The sequence below is a fragment of the Trichechus manatus genome, unplaced genomic scaffold, assembly GCF_000243295.1.
Source record: "Trichechus manatus latirostris isolate Lorelei unplaced genomic scaffold, TriManLat1.0 scaffold00264, whole genome shotgun sequence".
NCBI classification, from domain to species: Eukaryota; Metazoa; Chordata; class Mammalia; order Sirenia; family Trichechidae; genus Trichechus; species Trichechus manatus.
In genome coordinates this window covers 809,781-831,388 of record NW_004444200.1, presented here as the reverse complement: position 1 = coordinate 831,388, position 21,608 = coordinate 809,781, and the positions used below count along the sequence as shown (strand labels likewise).

Here is a 21,608-nt window from a genome sequence, read left to right as displayed (position 1 = left end):
GGGCTAGGGCTAATCTTCTTAGATGGGAGTGGAGGGGCTAATGGTTTTTCTGGGCAGGGTGGTTTAGCAGACAAACATGAAGTAATCTCTTCAGATGGGACTGGTTCTGCTGGCAGGAGTGGTTCAACGGAATTTATAAGCTCAGTGTCCCCAGCTTCCTGATTATCTGCCCATATGTCCCTATTCCAAGTCTGAGGATCCCAACTCTTCCCAGTCAGTGCCCTTACTTTAACTTCAGACACCTCTCAAGGTTTGCAGTTGAGCTGGCATTGTAATTCAGCCACTCTTACAATAAGACTCTGGGTTTGGTTTTCAGCAATTTCAGCCCTGTTACTACAAGAAATAAGGCTTTCTTTCAAAGCACAAGTGGAAGCCTTGAGGTCATGTATGTGGCACTTGAGCCTTGACTCTGAAGCCCTGAGCACATCTCTTTCCTTCATCAGTTTGTCTAGCGAAAGTAGGACAAACCAACCAGCTTCCTTATACTTCTTATTCTGACAAAGTTGTAGAAAGATATCACATGTGTTCAGCCTGAGCCTCACCTTTCACCAATTCCTGATCTACCGGTGGTGGTATTTTGTGTATTTGTATCGCCACCTCGCTCCATGGACTAGCAGTGACCTCTTTACTGCTGGAAGCAGAGTCATCAATGTCTTTATGACTAATTAGACTTGAGAACCAATTTAGAAAACTCATCCTTACAATTTTGTTTCTCTAGAACCACTCCCGGTACCAAATGTCTTAGGCTGGGTTCTCTAGAGAAGCAAAACCAGTAAAGTGTATAAATATATATATAGAGAGAGATTTTATCAAGGCAACAGCTCACATGATTGTAGAGACTAGAACATCCCAAGTCCGTGGATCAGGATAGAGGCCTCTCCCAAGTCACAGAGCTGCAGAAGCTGGCAAGCCCAAGATCAGCAGGTCGGAGAGCAGGGCTTCCGCTCACAGGTTGTGCAGCTCGACGAATTCCGGGTTCGGCAGATAAGCCAACAGCTCGAGTCCCAAGAACGGGAGATGAGACGACGGGAAGCAGCCACAGGATCCAGAGAGAGCAAAAAGCCAGAACGTCTGGTTATACACAGATGCGGGCCACACTCCCAAGGAGACTCCCTTTTATCTGATCGGCTACTCACAGTATAGTCAATCATGGGAGTGATTACATTAAAACATGGAGAATCATGGCCCAGCCAAGTTGACATACAATCTTAACCATCACAACAACTTTCGCATTTCAATCACCACTAATTAGTCAATGCATCTTGATTGCATGTTTGGTCAGTTTCAAACTGCAGAAGTTGGTAAATATCTTCAATTTCTTCATCTTTGGCCTTAGTGTTTGGTGCATAAATTTGAGTAGTAGTCATATTAACTGGTCTTCCTTGTAGGTGTATGGATATTATCCTAACACTGACAGTGTTGTACTTCAGGATAGAAATGTTCTTTTTGACAGTGAGGGCAAGGTCATTCCTCTTCAATTTGTTGTTCCCAGCATAATAGACCATATGATTGATTCAAAATGGCCAGTACTAGTCCATTTCAGCTCACTAATGCCTAGGATATCAATGTTTATGCGTTCCATTTCATCTTTGACGATTTCCAATCTTCCTAGATTCATATTTCATACATTCCACATTCCGATTATTAATGGATGTTTGCAGCTGTTTCTTCTCATTTTGAGTTGTGCCGCATCAGCAAATGAAGGTCCCAAAAGCTTGACTCCATCCACATCATTAAGATTGACTTTACTTTGAGGAGGCAGCTCTTCCCCACTCGTATTTGGAGTGCCTTCCAACCTCAGGGACTCATCTTCTGGTACTGTATCAGACAGTGTTCCGCTGCTATTCATAAGGTTTTCACTGGCTAATTTTTTTTCAGAAGCAGACCACCAGGTCCTTCTTCCTAGTCTGTCTTAGTCTGGAAGCTCAGGTGAAATCTGTCCACCATGGGTGACCCTGCTGGTATTTGAGTACTGGTGGCATAGTTTCCAGCATCATAGCAACACACGAGCCACCACAGTACGACAGATCAAGAAATTTGGAAGACACAGTTACTTGGCCAACTGACTAGAGATCCATATTTTTTCCTATTCCAAAGTAAGGTGATCTAACAAAATGCATAAATTATTGAACAATATCATTAATATCATGCTCAAGTAAAATTTTGCTGAAGATAATTTAAAAGCAGTTGCAGCAGTACGTCAGCGGGGAGCTGCCAGAAATTCAAGCCAGGTTCAGAAGAGGATGTGGAACGAGGGATATCATTACTGATATCAGATGAATCCTGGCTGAAAACGGAGAATACCAGAAAGCTGTTTACCTGTGTTTTATTGACTATGCAAAGGCATCCAACTGTGTGGATCATAACAAATTATGGATAACATTGCAAAGAATGGGAATTCCAGAACAGTTAATTGTGCTTATGAGGAATCCGTACATAGACAAGGAGACAGTCTTTCGAACAGAACAAGGGGATATTGCATGGTTTAAAATCAGGAAAGGAGTGTGTCAGGGTTGTATCCTTTCACCATACTTATTCAGTCTGTATGCTGAGCAAATAATTCAAGAAGCTGGACTATATGAAGAAGAACAGGGCATCAGGATTAGAGGAAGACTCATTAACAACCTGCGTTATGAAGATGACATGACCTTGCTTACTGAAAGTGAAGGACTTGGATTATACCTCAACATAAAGAAAACAAAACCCCTCACAACTGGACCAGTAGGCAACATCATGATAACCAGAGAAAATGTTGAAGTTGTCAAGGATTTCATTTTACTTTGAACCACAATCAATACCCATAGAAGCAGCAGTCAAGAAATCAGTGACACATTGTATTGGGCAAATCTGCTGCAAAAAATCTCTTTACAGTGTTAAAAAGCAAAGATGTCACTTTAAGGACTAAGGAGCACCTAACCCAAGCCATGGTGTTTTCAGTCACCTCATATGCATGCAAAAGCTGGACAGTGAATAAGGAAGGCCAAAAAAGAATTGATGGTTCTAAGGAATCGTTCCTCTTGAGTGTTGTTTATTTTATGGACTTGTCCATGGTTGATGGGTGATCTCTGGTAATGGCGTCAGCTCCAGCTCAGAAGGGTATCTTAGAGCCATAGTCACAGAGTTCCTCCAGTCTCTATCAAACCAGTAAGTCTAGTCTTTTTTATAAATTTGGTTTTTTGTTCTGCCAATTTTCTCCTGCTTTTTTGGGACCCTCTATTGTAATCCCATTCAGAGTGGTCAGTAGTGGTAGCCAGCTAGTTCTGGTCTCTGGGTTGTGTAGGCTGTGGTTCATGTGGTCCGTTAGTCCTTTGGACTAATTGCTCCTTTGGGTCTTTGGTTTTCTTAATTCTCTTTTGCTCCAGATGAGTCTTAGGCATCTAGTGCCGCTATAACAGAAATACCACAGTGGATGGCTGTAACAAAGAGAAGTTTATTGTCTCACAGTCTAGTAGGCTAGAAATCCAGATTCAGGACGTTAGCTCCAGGGGAAAGCTTTCTGTCTCTGTCAGCTCTGGAGGAAGATCCTTGTGATACATCAGTCTTCCCTTGGTCTGGGAACTTCTCCACGCAGGAACCTCGGGTCCAAAGGACACACTCTGCTCCCAACACTGCTTTCTTGGTGGTATGAGGTCCCCGTCTCTCTGCTTGCTTCTCTCTTTTATATCTCAAAAGAGACTGGCTTAAGACACTGTCTAATCTCGTAGACCTCATCAATATAACTGCCACTAATCCATCTTATTACATCATAATGATAGAATATACAACACATAGGGATATCACTTCAGATGGCAAAATGATACATAGTCATCCAATACTGGGAATCATGACTTAGCCAAGTTGACATTTTTTGGGGGGACACAATTCAGTCTGTGACAAGATGGTAAGAGACCAATAGTTGTATCTTAGATGGCCGCTTGCAAGCTTTTAAGAGCCCAGACACTACTCAGCAAAGTAGGATACAGAACTTTGTCTTCATGAACTATGTTATGCCAGTTAACGTAGATGTCCCCCAAGTCTATGGTCCTTCTCCTTCGAGCCTAGGAACTTTTTCCCATGAGGTGTTTGGTTATGTCTAAGAAGTGGCCTTAACTGTGGCCCTTGTGTGCTCTATTGTCTATATTGATATATAAGCATCACCTATAGTTATGTATGTAGAGATATCCACCACCAGACCTATATCTGCAGATGGGTGTGTTCCCTTATACCTTCTCACACCTCTTATTGTATCTATCTAGCTGAGTATCCATTTGTAAATTAGTGTTTGTTAATGCTATTGTTGCAGGATTTTCTATGCTATAGTAATTACCATTGTTGCCCTTTGTTCTTGCATTCCTCTCATTGTCCTCCCATGCCTTGGTCATGTTTTGACCATATTGTGTATTGTCTTTCCCTTTACCAGAATTATCAAAAATCTTCTATCTATCAGATAACTTTCCCTCCCTCTCCCCACCCCAATCCCTGATAACCATCAAAGAAAGTTGTTTTTTGTTTTTGTTTTTTCCATGTGTAAACCTTTTCTTGTTTCTTTATAATAGCGGTCTCAAACAATATTTATCCTTTTGTGATTGACTTATTGTATTCAGCATAACGTCCTCCAAATTCATCCATGTTGTGAGATGTTTTGCAGATTTGTCATTGTTCTTTATCTTTGCGGAGTATATCATTCTGTGTGTGTACCACAGTTTGTTGATCCATTCATCTGTTGATGGGCCCTTAGGTTGTTTCCGTCTTTTTGCTGTTGCTAATGCTGCATTGAACATGTGTGTGCATATGTCTGTTCGTGTCACAGCTCTTATTTCTTTAGGATATATACCTAGGAGTGGGATTGCTGGCTCATATGGTATTTCTATTTATAGCTTTTTGAAAGAGAGCGCTATACAGTTTTCCAAAATGGTTGTACCATTTTACATTCCCACCCACAGTGTATAAGCGTTCCAGTCTCTCCACAACCTCTTCAGCATTTATTATTTTCTGTTATTTTTTTTATTAGTGCCAGTAATGTCAGGGTGAGATGGTATGTCATTGTTTGATTTGCATCTCTCTAATGGCTAATAATCGCAAGCATTTCTTCATGTGTTTTTTAGCCATCTGGACGTCTTCTTTGGTGAAGTATCTGTTCATATCCTTTGCCCATTATTTAATTGGGTTGTTTGTGTTTTTGTTGCTGAGGTGTTGAAGTTTTCTGTAGATTTTAGAGATTAGACCCTTGTCTGATAGGTTGTAGCCAAATTTTTTTTCCCAGTTTGTAGGTTCTCTTTTTACTCTTTAGAGAATTCTTTTGATAAGCCTGTTTAATTTTTAGGAGATCCTGTTTATCTAGTTCATTTTCTGCTTTTTGTGCATTTTTAGTTATGTTTGGTATTCTATTTATGCCATATATTAGGGACCCTAGTGTTATCCCTATTTTTTCGGACATGATCTTTATAGTTTTAGGTTTTATATTTTGATATTTGAATCATTTTGAGTTAATTTTTGTGTATAGTGTGAAGTATGGGTCCTGTTTTTTTTTTTTTTTTTTAACAGATAGACATCCAGTTTTGCCAGCACCATTTGTTAGAGACTGTCTTTTCCCACATTTAATGGACTTTTACCCCTTGTCAAAGATGAGCTGCTTGCAGGTGGATGCATTACATTTGGGTTCTCAGTTGTGTTTCATTGGTCTGTGTGTCTGTCGTTGTACCAGTACCAGGCTCTTAATGACTGCCGTGCTGTATAGTACGTTCTAAGATCAGGTAGTATGAGGCCTCCTACTTTGTTGTTGTTCTTCAGAAATGCTTTGCTTATCCTGGGCCTATTTTCTTTCTGTATAAAGTTGGTGATTAGTTTTTCTGTCTCGTTAAGGGATGCTGTTGGAATTTGGATCATGATTGCGTTATATCATTAGTTCACTTTGGGTAGTATTGACATTTTCAAAATGTTGAGTCTTCCTATCCATGAGCATGGTAAGTTTTTCCATTTATGTTAATGGCAGTAGTGTTTTGTAGTTTTCTTTGTATAGGTCCTTTACATCCCTGGTTAGATTTATTCCTAAGTATTTTATCTTTGGGGGGACTATTGTAAATGGTATTGTTTCCTGATTTCCTTTTTGAAGTTCTCTTTGTTGGTGTAGAGAAATCCAACTGATTTATGTATGTTGATCTTCTATCCTGCTGCTTTGCTGAATCCTTCTATTAGTTCCAGTAGCTTTCTTGTGGAATCTTTGGGGTTTTCTAAGTACAGGAGCATATCATGTATGAATAGGGATAGTTTTACTTCTTCCTTTCCAATTTGGATGCCCTTTGTTTCTTTTTCTTGCCTTATTGCTCTAGCTAGCTAGGTCTTCCAGCGTAATGTTGAATAAGAGTGGTGATAAAGGGCATCCTTGTCTGGTGTCTGTTCTCAAGTGGAATGCTTTCAGTCTGTTGAGAATAATATTGGCTGTTGGTTTTGTATAAACGTGTTTTATTATGTTGAGGAATATCCCTTCTATTCCTATTTTGCTGAGAGTTTTTATCCAGAGTAGGTTTCGGACTTTATCAAATGCCTTTTCTGTGTCGATTGAGATGATCATGTGATTCTCTCATTTTATTTATGTGGTAAATTACATTGATTGATCTTCTAATGTTGAACCATCCTTGTATACCTGGTATGAATCCCACTTGCTCATGATGTATTTTTTTGATATGCTGTTGAATTCTATGGCTGGAATTTGTTGAGAATTTTTGTGTCTGTATTCATGAGGTATAAAACCAAAAAAACCAAACCCACTGCCGTCAAGTCAATTCCAACTCATAGTAACCCCATAGGGTTTCCAAGGCTGTAAATCCCTGCAGAAGCAGACTGCCACATCTCTCTCTCATGGAGCTGCTGGTGGTTCGAACCACTAACCTTTCAGTTATCAATCAATCACTTTAACCACTGCGCCACTTCTTTTTTTGTGGTGTCTTTGCCTGGCTTGGGTATCAGGGTTATGCTGGCTTCATAGAATGAATTCGTAAGTACTTCTTCCTTTTCTATGCTCTGAAATAGTTTGAGTAGTACTGGTGTGAACTCTCCTCTGAATGTTTGATAGAAATCTTCAGGGAAGCCATCCAGGCCTGGCTTTTTTTGTTGGGAGTTTTTATTTTTTTTATTACCTGTTCAATTTCTTCTTTTGTTATGGGTCTGTTTAGTTTTTCTGCCTCAGTTTGTGTTAGTTTAGGTAGGTAGTATGTTTCTAGAAATTTGTCCATTTCCGCTAGGTTTTCAAATTTGTTGGAGTACAAGTTTTCAGAGTATTCTGTTATGACCCTTTTTATTTCAGTTGGTTCTATTGTGATACCACCAGTCGCATTTCTGATTCGGGTTATTTGCTTCCTTTCCTGCTTTTCTTTCTTTTCAGTTTGGCCAATGGTTTGTCAATTTTGTTGAGTCTTTCAAAGAACTAACTTCTGTTTTTGTTGATTCTCTATTATTTTTCTATTCTGCATTTCATTTATTTCTGCGCTAATCTTTATTATTTCCTTTCTTCTCATGCCTGTCAGCTTCTTTTGCTGTTCTCTTTCTATTTGTTCAAGTTGTAGGATTCATGTTTTGATTTTGGCCCTTCTTTTTTGATGTGTGTATTTATTGCTATAAATTGACCTCTAAGCAGTGCTTTTGCTGTGCTCCAAACGTTTTGGAAAGATGTGTTTTTGTTCTCATTAGATTCTAGGAATGTTTTTATTCCATCTTTGATTTTTTTCTATTACCCAGTGGTTTTTGAGCAAGGTGTTATTCAATGCCTTAGTTATCTAGTGCTGTTGTAACAGAAGTACCAAAAGCAGATGGCTTTAACAAACAGAATTATTCTCTAACATTTTTGGAGGCTAGAAGTCTGAATTCAGGGCACCAGCTCCAGGAGAAGGCTTTCTCTCTATATAGGCTCTGGGGGAAGGTCCTTCAATCTTCTCCTGGGTCTAGAAGTTTCTCATGGAAGGGACCCTAGGTCCAAACAACATGCTGCACTCCTAAGTCTTCTTTCTTGGTGGTAGGAAGTCTCTCTCTCTGCTCATTTCTCTCTCCTCTTATCTCTTGTAAGATAAAAGGTGATGCAGGCAACACCCCAGGGTAATTCCCCTTATATCGAATCAGGGCTGCAACCTGAGTAAGAGTGTTGCATCCCTCCCTAATCCTCTTACAACTGATTGCTTGATCACATCAGATCATATCATGGGTGATGATTATATCATTATATTACTGCCAAACCACTGAGAATCATGACCTAGCCAAGTTGACACATATTTTGGGGGAACACAGTTCAGTCTGTGACATTCTACCCTTTGCCCGCCCCAAAAAAATTCATGTCCTTGCTTCTTGCAAAACACATGCAACCCATCATATCATCCCAAAAGTCTTAAATCAACTCCAAGTCCAGATTCCGTCTTGGGACAAAATTCTTCTTCATCTGTGAACATGTGAAATCTAGAATACAAGTTATCTGCTTCCAAAGTTCAATGGTGGAACAGGCACAAGGTAGTCATTTCAATTACAAATGGGAGAAATTGGAGGGAACGAGCACCAGGCAAGTCTGAAACCCAGCAGAACAATTTACATTACCTCTCAAGGCTTGAAAATAATCCTCTGTTCTCTGAGACTATGTAAGCAATGGCCCTACCCTCCAGACTCTGGGTGTTGGCCATGCTCTCTGGATTCTAGGTGGAGGCCCCTCAGCCTTGGATTTCAACTCTGCCTTCCAGGCCCACTGGGACGGCAACTCTGTTCCCCCGGCTTTGGGCAGCCCTGTTCTCTTAGTCCAAGTGAGTAGTGACCCCACCCCCTCGGCCCCAGCAGGCCCCATTCATTCTTCTGCCCTTTGGGCGTGGCAGCCCCTCCCCCTCAGCTTTGGGTATTGGATCCGGCTCCATACCCCTGGCATACTTTAACAGCAGTGCCATATTCCAGAACCAAGTTGGTGAAGATCTGACTCTTTGAAACCTAGGAGGTGGTGACTCCACGCTTTGAGACCGAGCGGACCATGGTTCTACCCTTTTAGACCCCAAAGATTGTGGCACTACCCTTTGAGACCGAAGGAGCTCTGCTTCCTCCTTGTCGCTCCAGATTCTGCTTCATGGTTCCTTGGCCTCCTTGAGCCTGTCAGGCCGTCTCAAGCCCCTTGGGCTGGCCCAGCCTCTGCCCTGCTAAGGCGAGTGTTACAAAGCGCTGTAGCTCTGTCGATAAGTGCCTGGAGGCACCTCACTCCACCAGTAAGCCTTGACCTAAAGGTGCTTAGCTCTCTCGCTCTATGGGTCAGCAAACCTAACTTGACAGACGAATGCTTAGAGGCGTCCCACCCCACCAGGAAGCCTCCTGCCTGAAGACACTCAGCTGTCTTGCTCTGTGGGTTGGCTCCCACACTGTCTCACACATGTATCCTGGTTCTGCTGCCACCATTTCTCTGCCACTGCTTCTCACTGTCTGCGCCATCTCCAGTTTTACAGCTGTTCTCGCTTCCTACTGATCCCTCATTAGAATTGCCTTTGACATCCATAATTCCAACAACAGTCTCTTCAAGGCAGTCTAGGCTTTTACTCTTAGGCACCTTAAACAGTCTGCCAGACTCTGCCCTTTACCCAATTTCAGAACCACTTCCACATTTTAGGTATCTGTTAGAGCAGCACTCCACTCCTGGTACCAAATTCTGTCTTAGTTATCTAGTGCTGCTATAATAGAAATACCACAAGTGGATGGCTTTAACAAACAGAAGTTTCTCCTCTTACCGTTTAGGAGGCTTGAAGTCCAAATTCAGGGCAGCACCTCCAGGGGAAGGCTTTCTCTCTCTGTAGGCTCTGGGGGAAAGTCCTTGTCATCAATCTTTCCCTGGGTCTAGGAGTTTCTCAGAGCAGGGACCCCCAGGTCCAGAGGACATGCTTCACTCCCCGCTCTTCTTTCTTGGTGGTAGAAGATCTCTTTCTCTCACACACTTCTCTCTCCTTTTATCTCTTTTAAGATAAAAGGTGATGCAGGCTACAACCCAGGGAAACTCCCCTTACATCGAATCAGGGCTGTGACCTGAGTAAGAGTGTTGCATCCCACCCTAATCCCCGTACAACTGATTGGCTGATCACATCAGATCACATGATGGGTGATGATTACATCATTACATAATTGTGAGACCACTGAGAATCATGGCCCAACCAAGTTGACACATACTTTGTGGGAACACAATTCAATCCATGACTTTCAGTTTCCATGTATTTTTTTTCCTCGTTATTCCTGTTATTAATTTCCACTTTTATGGTGTTGTGATCAGAGATAATGCTAGTATTAATTCAGTGTTTTTGATTTTGTTACGGATTGCTTTGTGGCCTAAAATGTTGTCTCTTCTGGAGAATGTTCTATGTGCGTTGAAAAAAAATGTGAACTTTGCTGCTGTTTGGTGGAGTGTTCTGTATATGTATATGAGGTCAAGTTGGTTGATTGTAGCATTTAGATCTTCTATATCTTTGTTTAGTTTCTTTCTAGATGTTCTGTCCTTCACCGAAAGTAGTGTGTTGAAGTTGCCTACTGTTATTGTGGAACTGTCTATTGCCCTTTTCAGTGCTGTTAGAGTTTGTTTTGTGTATTTTGGAGCTCTGTCATTGTTGATTTTGTTTATTAAGTCTTAGTTTTTCTTTTTTTTCCTTTTGATGGTTAGGTTTGGTAACTAACTTTGTGGTTACCTTGAAATCTACTTTTATCTTCCTAAGTTTAAAACAGTCTTTTATTTCTTGATATCCCCTTGACTTCCTTTCCATATGAAAGTTCTATAACTACACCATTTATTCCCCTTTTTTTTTTGTTTTGACATTGTCATTGTTTACATATTCATGTCTCTGGTTCCCTGTTTTCACTCTTTTAGCTTTGTTTTATTTTTGAGAATTCTTTATCTGGGTTGGTATCCTGTGTACAAATCTTAGATTGTTGTCTGATGTTGGTTCTCTATCCGAAGGACTGCCTTTAATATTTCTTGTAAGTTTGGTTTGCTTTTTTCAAATACCCTTAATTTCTGTTTATCTGAAAGTGTCCTGATTTCACCATTGTATTTGAGAGACAGTTTTGCTGGATATATAATTCTCAGTTGGCATTTTTTTTCTTTCAAAGTATTATATGTGCCATACAGTTGCCTTCTTGCCTCCATAGTTTCTGACAAGTAATCAGAGCTTAGTCTTATTGGTTCCCCTTTGTAGGTGATGTTTTGTTTTCTCAAGATGCTCTCAGGATTCTTTCTTTGTCTTTGGTTTTGGCAAGTTTGATTATGATATGTCTGGGTGACTTTCTTCTGGAGTCTATCCTGTATAGGGTTCATTGAGCTTCTTGGGATGGATATCTTGTCTTTCACAATGTTAGGGAAGTTTTTTGCCATCATTTCTTCAAGAATTCTCTCTGGGTTTTCCACCCAGCCACCCACCCCACCCCCCTCCCCCGCTGTTCTGAAACTTTGATCACACACAAGTTTTCCCTTTTGATAGTGTCCCACATAATTCTTGGGTTTTCTTCATTCTTTTTCTGATTTTACCTCAAACAAATTGGTGTCAAGGGATTTGTCTTCAATTTCGCTAATTTGTTTCAATTCTGCTCCTATATCCTTCTGTTGAGTTATCTTTTTCTAAATATTATTATTAATCATTTGGATTTCTAGTTGCTGTTTTTTTATGGTTTCTATTTGTCTATTTATTTTTGTCATTTTGTTCTTGTATTTTCCTGAATTCTTCTGTTGCTTCGTCTGTGCTGTCCTTGATTTTGTCTGTGTTTTCCTTGATCTCTTGGAGAACCCCGTATATTAGTCTTTTGAATTCTTTATGTCATTGCTGTTTCTTTCTCTGGGAGGTTTTTTGATTCTTTATTTTGGTCACTTGCTGGTACCATCTTGTCTTCTGCATGTGATTTGATATTGTCTCTTGCCTCCAAGGCATCAAGAAGTTAATTGAATTTACGGATTGTATGTTTGTTTGCTGTTTCCTGAATTTTTCTTTTGTTTTGATATATCCAAGTAGGCTAGGTGTGTGTGTTGCTGTGATCACTAATCTGGTTGTTTTGAAGCTCTTACCTCCTGTCTCCAGGTGGGTGGAGCAGCGACTGGGTGTGTGAGCGCCAGTCACTTTTTGCTGGTCTTTTGGGGCTACTGAGGATGTCGGTGGCATTTCTGGTGAGGTGGTGTTATCTGTCTGGTCGGTCACCTCGCTGTGGGTACCGGGGGCATTCTCCCTGGTCGCTGGGTTTGGTGTTCAGTCACTTTTTGCTGGTCTTTTGGGGCTACTGAGGATGTCGGTGGCATTTCTGGTGAGGTGGTGTTATCTGTCTGGTCGGTCACCTCGCTGTGGGTACGGGGGGCAATCTCCCTGGTCGCTGGGTTTGGTGTTGTGTGTGTGCTCTGCTGATTGCTGGGTGGTCAGTGGTGAGGGTGCCCGGGTCGTCAGTCACCAGGCGGGTTGTGCGGAAACTCTCACCAACGGTTCAGGTGGGCAGGGGCTGCATGGAGGTGTTAAGAGTGAGCACAAGCCTCCAGATGCAAGGAGGGACAACGCAGGGAGTAAGGCAGAGGTGATATCACCTGTCTGTGGGAGGCAGGTTGGAGGGTGTGCCCTGTCCACTAGAGCATGTCATGGAGGAGGTTGTGCAACCAGTCCTCAGGCCCTCAGTGCAGGTTACTGTAGGGTGTAGATGGAGCCTCCAGTCCTCAGGATCCTGGTGTGGGTGGCTATCTCTAGCTGTGAGTGCAGAGTTGCTCCTGCTTGGCTGCACCAGGTAATGGGGGTTCAGCTGGGAATGCTGCTTGCTCTGTTTCAGTATGGCCACACTGTTCAAGTTCAAGTAGCAGGGCACCAGCAGGTGTGAGCAGAGTGAGAAGCACTCCTGCCTGGCTCTGGCCATGAATGTAGTCACTCCTGCTTGGCTGCACCATATGATGGAGGTTACAGCTGGAATGCTGCTTGCTTTGTCTCAATATGGCTGGGCTGTTCAGGTTCAGCTAGCAGCATGCATGCATGGGTGACTGGAGGGGGCAGAAAGCAGTTACAGACCGTGGACCCTGGCACAAGTGGTTGAGCAAAGGGGCAGGTGCCTCCAGACTGTGGGCTGCTGACTTAGGGGACAGGGCAGTGGTGATAATTGCCAGAATTTGCTCACAAGCAGGGAGTGGGGATGAGTGGACTGAGCTTGTAGGGGTGCCCTACAAGCCTGTGTACTTCTGGCACAGGTGGTTGGGGTAGGCTCGGTGGGTGGGGTGTGTGCACCTGATTTTCGGAAAGCAGGAAGCACTCCTGCCTGGCTCTGGTTGTGAATGCAGCATTGCTCCTTCTTGGCTGCACCAGGTGATGGGGCTTTTGGCTGGGAATGCTGCGTCCTTTGTCTCAATATGGCCACGCTGTGCAGGCTTGGCTAGCAGGCCACCAGCATGGGAGACTGGAGGGAGAAGTCAGTGCAGGACCATGGGCCTCTGGTGTGAGTGGCTAAGCGAAGGGGCAGGCACCTTCAGACCGTAGGCCCTCAGCTTAGGGGGTGGGGCAGTGGTGGGAGCAGCTGGGCTGCACTTGTGAGTGGGATGGGGGGATGGGGTGAGAAGGATGGGGGCACCCCATAAGCATGCATACTTCTGGCACGAGGGGCTAGGGTGGGTGTGGTGTGTGGGGTGCATGCACTTGACTTTCACAGAGCGAGAAGCACTCTTACCTGCCTCTGGCCGTGAATGCAGAGTTGCTCCTGCTTCGCTGCACCAGATGGTGGGGGTTTCAGCTGAAAATGCTACTTGCTTTGTCTCAGTATGGCCGCGCTATGCAGGCCCAGCTAGCAGGGCACCCCACAGGTGACTGGAGGGCGAACCGTGAGCTCCCGGTGCAAGTGGCTGAGTGAAGGGGTAGGTGCCTCTTGACCGTGGGCTCCCAGCTTAGGGAGCAGGGCAGTGTGGGAGCCACCAGGCTGCTGTCACAATCAGGGAGGAGGGGACAGATGAGAGGTGGTGGGAGTGCCCCACAGGCCCACAAATCTCCAGCATGGGGAGCTGGGGTGCGTGTTGTGAATGGGGTGCATGCTGTTAACTTTCACAGGACAGGAAGCATTCCTGTCTTGCTCTGGACATGTGTGCAGAATCACTCCTACTTGGCTGCACCAGATGGTGGGGGTTTCAGCTGGGAATGACGTTTGCTTTGTTTCAGTATGTCCCCGCTGTTCGGGTTTGGCTAACAGGGTGCTGGCAATCCCAGATTCTCTGTTTCCCCTGTTTTTGTATTGTCTCTTCTTCCCTTTGGTGCTCACTCGGATTCTTATTCTTGTCTTTGATGCTTAGGATTCCTAAGTTTTCACCTACATCCAATTCACTTGGTTTTTTTGGCCCTTACTGTAAGAGGGACGTTTTGAAGTGTCTTAACTACTCCGCCATCTTGGACCACCTCCTCCAATTTTTGATTTTTAACTAAACTTCATTTCTTCACTTCTGAGCATACTTTTTCTTTCTCCAAAAAAAAAAAAAAAGAAACAAACTCATTGCCGTCAAGTCGATTCCAACTCCTAGCAACCCTATAGGATAGAGTAGAAATGCCCCATAGGGTTTCCAAGGAGTGCCTGGTGGATTCAAACTGCTGACCTTTTGATTAGCAGCCATAGCTCTTATACCAGTGCATCACCAGGGTTTCCTTCTTTCTCCTACTTGGTATAAATTGCTAACACCATTTAAAGATAATGTATAGAAGTAAATAACTGGAAAACTTTATACCTTATGAACATGTAAATATGCTTTATATAAACCAAACTAGTAGAATTACTGTCTCAAAACCCGCCAAAATAGCAGGAAGATAATTTTATGCATCAGGTCATTAGTCAAACAGTGGTAATACTCTGATTGTCATATTGTCATACTTTCATATTGGCCAACTATAAAATTTTAGTCAAGTAGACTTTATTTTTATAATAATAATCTTCTTTATTGAATTTATAGAAATTACCTGAAAATCCATGGGGGAAGTTATCTGTTCATCTCTATATTGATGGAATGTCACTTTCTTTTTTTATGGCACACCATAAATATTGTACATTTGAACATTCTGAGGAAATATTGAAAGAAGTAAGTGAACTATTTATTTTAATTAAATGTCACATTTTGTCTTGTACCCTGTTAAATATCATTCTAGGTATGTGATACTTTAAAAGAGTCTACATAATGTGTAAATTCTTTATTGAAAAAGCAATATACTCTATCATGTTTTATAAATGCCCTGAAGAAAGACTTTAATTGCATTAAGATTCAATAAATAATGTTTCTGTTTCTGTACCTTACAAACCTAATATAGAGTCCATTATGTTATTATCTAATGTTGTTTCAGTGTAAGGATGTACATTATAAACTTTCATAGAATTCACAGCCAGAAAAGGCCTCTCTCCCCAGATAAAATGGTTGTTTTCTCCTTCTTCTTGACAGAAGAGCCATATATTGTAACGTTTCTTCCTTTCTGCCTTCTTATAGGAAACTCAGCTAGATTTTGAGCTTAGCTTCATAAATAGCCTATTCCAGTTACCTAGTGGTTTTATTTTTCATATTTTTAAAATCATAATAGCTCTTTGTAGATATAGTTTCACATTGCAAGTTGCCATAAATCCTTTATGGAAATAGGGTATGCATCATAACTAAAATTAACATTTTATATAGAAATATATTCTTATTTCTAGAGTTAGAGTTGTTAGATTTTTAAATATTCATTTTAGTGATAGTCAGCAACCAAACATTGAGTTTTCTACTCAGTATAGAAAAATACATTCTTCTTTCAAATAGAAACTGTGATATTACTTTATACATGTAATCCTCACTGCCAATTTTTTCTTGTGAGCAGAGGAGAGTGTGTGTGTACCTATGCATGTGCATGTGTGTGTGCATGTACGCATGCGTGTGTGTGTGTGTGTGCATGTGTAAAAGCTGCTATCTCTATTAAACTGGTATATAAAGATTACTTAGTTGCTCTTTTCCGGTTGTACGCTCTAATGTGACCACTATAAAGAGAAGTCAAGAGCTCCCACTCTCTTATAATCAACTAATTACCACTGACGTGTTTAGCATAATTTTGAAGAGTCCTAGGTTGAAATATTAAAAATTACTCAGAACATTAAGGTTTCCTATAGTTAGGACCCCTGGTGGCACAGTGGTTAAGTGCTTGGCTGCTAACTGAAAGGTTGACGGTTAGAACCCACCAGCCGCTCCACAGGAGAAAGATGTGACAGTCTGCTCCCATAGAGAGTACAGCCTTGGAAACCCTATGGGACAGTTCTACTTGACAGCAGTGGGTTTGATTTTTACATATATATATGTGTTTTATATATATATATATTATATATATATATATTGCATATATATATATATATATATATATATATAGTTAGCCTGGAATCACTTAATGCCAACAAGGACATGCATCCAAGTTTTTGTGGGGATAAAATATGAAAGTGTTTTAAAACAATACCATATAGTTAAAGGTGATTTTATTAATTAATAATACTATATTATTTCAGAAACCAACAGATTACAATAAAAAGTTTGAGGAGGAGAGTTGGGAGATAAGGTTTGAGGTAAGTTTCAACCCATATATTTTGGAAACTTCATAAATACAAAAGAGCTGATAAAAAATCAGAGTTTTTGTTGTTGGTGGGTTTTTTTTTAATAACAGCTTTACTGACATATAATTTGAATACTATAAAATTCAGTTTTAAAGTATAAAATTCAGTGTTTTTTTAAGTATTTTTACAGTTGTGCAACCATCATCCCTGTCTAATTCCAGAACATTTTCATCACTCCCAAAAGAACCACATACCCGTTAGCAGTCACTCCCCATTCTCTCCTCCTCCACGTCCTGGCTTGTCTCTGTAAATTTTCCTATTCTTGACTGTTCATAGAAATGGAATCATACAGTGTGTCATCCTTTGTGACTGGCTTCTTTCACTTAACATTATATTTTCAAAGTTTAGTCATGTTGTAGTATCTGTCAGTACTTTATTACTTTTTATTGCTGAATAATATTCCATTGTATGGATACACCGCATTTTGTTTATCCATTCATCAGTTGATGGACATTTGGGTTCTTTTCATTTTTTGACTGTATGAGTAATGCTACTGTGAACATTCATGTACAAGTTTTTACATGGCCATAAGTTTTCTATTCATCTCTTGGGATTATACCTAGGAGTGGAATTACATAGCTACATGGTAACTATGGTTAACATTTTAGGAAACTACCAGACTGTTTCCAAAGTACCTGCACCATAAAGTGCTACTAGGAATATGCCAGGGTTCCAGTTTCTCCACATCCTTGCTAAAACTTATTTTCTGTTTTGTTGATTATAGCCATCCTGAGGTAGTTTTGATTTGCATTTCCCTGATGACTACTGATGTTGAGTGTCTTTTCATGTGCTTTTGGCCACATTTGTAGAAATGTCTACTCAGTTCCTTTGCCTGTTTTTAATGGGGTTATTTATCTTCTTTTTTGTAAGTGTTCTTTATGCATTTTGAATATAAATCGCGTGTCAGATATGATTTGAAAATATTTTCTTCCATTCTGTGAGCTACCTTTTAACTTTAGTAGTGTCCTTTGAAGCATAAGTTTTTAATTTTGATGAAGTCCAATTTATGTATTTTTTCTTTTGTCACTTATACTTTTCATGTTGGAAGTACGAGTTTTAATAAGTTAAAGCTTTATAGCTTGTAAGTAGAATTTCCTTCCTATGATTACAAAAATGCCATAGGCATGTTGTAAAGTACTTAATGTATAACAAATCAGTAAAATGCAACAGTGGGTAGTGACTTTTTGGTGAGGTTTATTTGCTAGGTTGATATATGTTTTGATTTTTTTTTTTTTTTTGCCACCAGTTTGGAAATATTAAATAGTAATTAAGCTACCAAACTGAATGTGGTTGTTTTCTTTTTTTTTATTCTACGTTAGATGGTGACATAACAAATAGTTTCCCATTAAACAGTACACATATTGTTTTATGACATTGGTTAACAACCCCACGACATGTCAGCACTCTCCCTTCTAGACCTTGGAAATTCCCAATTACCAGCTTTCCTGTCCCTTCCTGCCTTCCAGTCCTTGTCCATGGTCTGTTGAGCCCCATTAGTCTCGTTTTGTTTTATGGGTCTGTCTAATCGTTGGCAGAAGGGTGAACTTCAGGAGTGACTTTATCATTACCAAGCTAAAACGGTGTCCAGGGGCCATACTCGCAGGGTTTTTCCAGTCTCTGTCAGGCCAGTAAGTCTGGTCTTTTTTTGTGAGTTAGAATTTTGTTCTCCATTTTTCTCCAGCTCTGTCCACGACCCTCTGTTGTGATTCCTGTCAGAGCAGTCAGTGGTGGTAGCCGGGCACCATCTAGTTGTACTGGACTGAGTCTGGTGGAGGCCGTGGTAGTTGTGATCCATTAGTCCTTTCGACTAATCTTTCCCTTGTATCTTGTTCTCTTCATTCTCCCTTGCTCCCGAAGGGATGAGACCAGTGGAGTATTTTAGATGGCTGCTCACAGGCTTATAAGACCCTAGACACTACTCAGCAAAGGTAGAATGTAGAACATTTTCTTTATGAACTATGTTATGCCAATTGAGCTAGGTGTTCCCTGAGACCATGGTCCCCACAGCCCTCAGCCCAGCAGTTCAGAACCTCAGGGAGTTTGGATGTCTATGGAGCTTCCATGACCTTGCCTTGTACAAGTTGTGCTGGCTTCCTCAGTATTGTGTACTGCCTTACCCTTCACTAAAGATACCACTTTTCTATTGTCTATTTAGTGTTCCCCCACCACCCCTCCCCTCCCTCGTAAGCATCAAAGATTGTTTCTTTTTGTGTGTAAACCTTTTCATGAGTTTTTACAGTAGTGGTCTCATACAATATTTGTCCTTTTGTGATTGACTTATTTCACTCAGCATAATGCCCTCCAGATTCATCCATGTTATGAGATGCTTCGAAGATTCATCGTTATTCTTTATTGTTGCGTAATACTCCACTGTGTTTATGTACCATAGTTTGTTTATCCATTCATCTGTTGATGGGCATCTAGGTTGTTTCCATCTTTTTGCTATTGTGAACAATTCTGCAATTTATATGGGTGTGCATACCTCTATTCATGTGACGGCTCTTATTTCTCTAGGATATATTCCTAGGAGTAGGGTTGCTGGATCATATGGTATTTCTATTTCTAGCTTTCTAACGAAGTGCCATATCATTTTCCGAAATGGTTGTATCATTTTGCATTCCCACTAGCAGTGCACACGAGTTCCAGTCTCCACACAGCCTCTCCAACATTTGTTATTTCCAGTTTTTCTGAGTCGTGCCAGTAATGCTGGGGTGAGGTAGTATCTCATGGTGGTTTTGATTTGCATTTCTCTTAATGGCTAGTGATCACGAGCATTTCCTCATGTGTCTGTTGGCCGCTTGTGTCTTCTTTGGTGAAGTGTCTTTTCATTTCCTTTGCCCATTTTTTAATAGGATTATTTGTCTTTTTGTTGTAGAGGTGTTGGATTTTCTTGTAGATTTTAAAGATTAGACCTTTGTCTGATTTGTAATGTCCAAATTTTTTTCCCAGTCTGTAGGTTCTGTTTTTACTCTTCTGGTGAAATCTTTTGATGAGCATAAGTGTTTAATTTTTAGAAGATGCCAGTTATCTAGCTTATCTTCTAGAGTTTGTGTTGTTGGTTACGGTTTCTATCCTGTTAATGCTGTGTGTCAGGGCCTCTAGCATTGATCCTATCTTTTCTTCTATGAACTTTAGACTTTTTGGCTTTATATTTAGGTCTTTGACCCATTTTGAATTAGTTTTTGTATATGGTGTGAGGTATGGGTCCTGTTTCATTGTTTTGCGGATGGACATCCAGTTTAGCCAGCACCATTTGTTAAAAAGACCATCTTTTCCCCATTCGATGGACTTTGGGCGCTTGTCGAAGATCAGGTGATCATAGGTGGATGGATTTACATCTGGGTTGTCAATTCTGTTCCATTGGTCAATGTATCTATCATTGTACCAGTACCAGGCTGTGTTGACTATCGTAGCTGTATAGTAGGTTCTAAGGTCAGGTAGTGCGAGTCCCCCCAGTTTATTCTTCTTCAGTAGTGCTTTACTTATCCAGGGCTTCTTCCTTTTGCATACAAAGTTCATGATTATTTTTCCCATCTCTATAAAGAATGTTGTTGGTATTTGGATCGGGATTACATTGTGTTTGTAAACTGCTGAGGACTGCCTTTGCTGTGTCCCAAAGGTTTTGGTATTATGTGTTTTCATTCTCGTTTGATTCGAGGGATTTTTTGATTCTGTCTCTGATTTCTTCTGTTACCCAGTGGTTTGTAAACAAGGTGTTATTCAGTTCCCATGTAATTGATTTTTTTTCCTTGCTCTTCCTGTTGTTAATTTCAGCCTTGATGGCACTGTGGTCGGGGAAGATACTTTGTATTATCTCAGTGTTTTGATTTTTGTTGAGGGTTGCTCTGTGGCCTAAGATATGGTCTATTCTGGAGAACGTTCTATGTGTGTTGGAAAAGAATGTGTACTTTGCAGCTGTTGGGTGGAGTGTTCTATATATGTCTGTGAGGTCAAGTTGGCTGATTGTGCCCTTTAGATCTTCTGTGTATTTGTTTTCTTTCTAGATGTTGTGTCCTTTACCGAGAGTGGTGTGTTGACGTCTTCTACTATTATTGTGGGCCTGTCAATTTCTCTTTTCAGTGCTGTTACAGAGTTTGTTTTATGTATTTTGGAGCCCTGTCACTGGGTGTGCAAATGTTTATTGTGGTTATGTCTTCATGATGGATCATCCCTTTAATCACGATATAGTGCCCTTCTTTGTCTTTTATGGTGGATTTTGTTTTAAAGTCTGTTTTATCCGAGATTAGTATTGCCACTCCTGCTCTTTTTTCGTAGCTGTTGGCTTGATATATTTTTTCCATCCTTTGATTTTCAATAAATTTACATCTTTGTTTCTAAGATGTGTCTCCTGTAGACAGCATATTGATGTATCCTTTTTTTTATCCATTCTTTCACTCTGTCTCTTTATGCGTGCATTTAGGCCATTTACATTCAGTGTCATTATTGATAGGTGTGAGTTTATTGCTGTCATTTTGTAGTGCTTTTTCTTTGTGGTGCTTACGTTTTCTTTGTCCTCTTACTCTCCTGTGCTGAATTACTTTTGTTTCTGGAATTTTTTCCCATTTCTTTTGTTTTTGTAGATTTTGTTTTTACTGAGACTTTATCTTTTTCTTCTTTATTTTGATGAAGTAGTTTTGTTAACTTTCTTTGTGGTTACCTTGAAATTTACCCTTACCTTCCTAGGTTTGAACAAGTCTATTATTACTTGGTATCACTTTGCCTTCCTCTCCATTAGAAGGTTCTCTACCTAAACTGTTTATTCCCTCTTTTATTGTTCTGATGTTTTTGTCATTTACAGATTAACCTCTCCAGTTCCCTGTTGCAATTCTTTTGGTTTTGGATAGTCCTTGAGAGTTTATTTCCTAGGTTGGTACGTGGCTGCTACAATCTTGTGTCCTAGATTCAGCCTTTGGTCTGATGTTGTTTGTTCTCAGACTGAAGCACTCCCTTTAATAATTCTTGTAAGTTTGGTTTGGTTTATACATAGCCCCTTAATTTTTGTTTATCTGGAAATGTCCTAATTTCACCATCAT

At 40.7% G+C, this 21,608-nt stretch overlaps 1 protein-coding gene across 1 annotated transcript in view; it reads left to right on the top strand.

Moving 5' to 3' along the window:
- The window catches only part of RNF17 (ring finger protein 17), a 210,627-nt gene that overhangs the window by 161,419 nt on the left and 27,600 nt on the right, over positions 1 to 21,608 (top strand). Inside the window, exons 29-30 of the mRNA XM_023724829.1 lie at positions 14,909 to 15,034; positions 16,471 to 16,527. Coding sequence (XP_023580597.1) covers positions 14,909 to 15,034; positions 16,471 to 16,527 — 183 coding nt within the window. The remainder of the gene's footprint in view (positions 1 to 14,908; positions 15,035 to 16,470; positions 16,528 to 21,608) is intronic.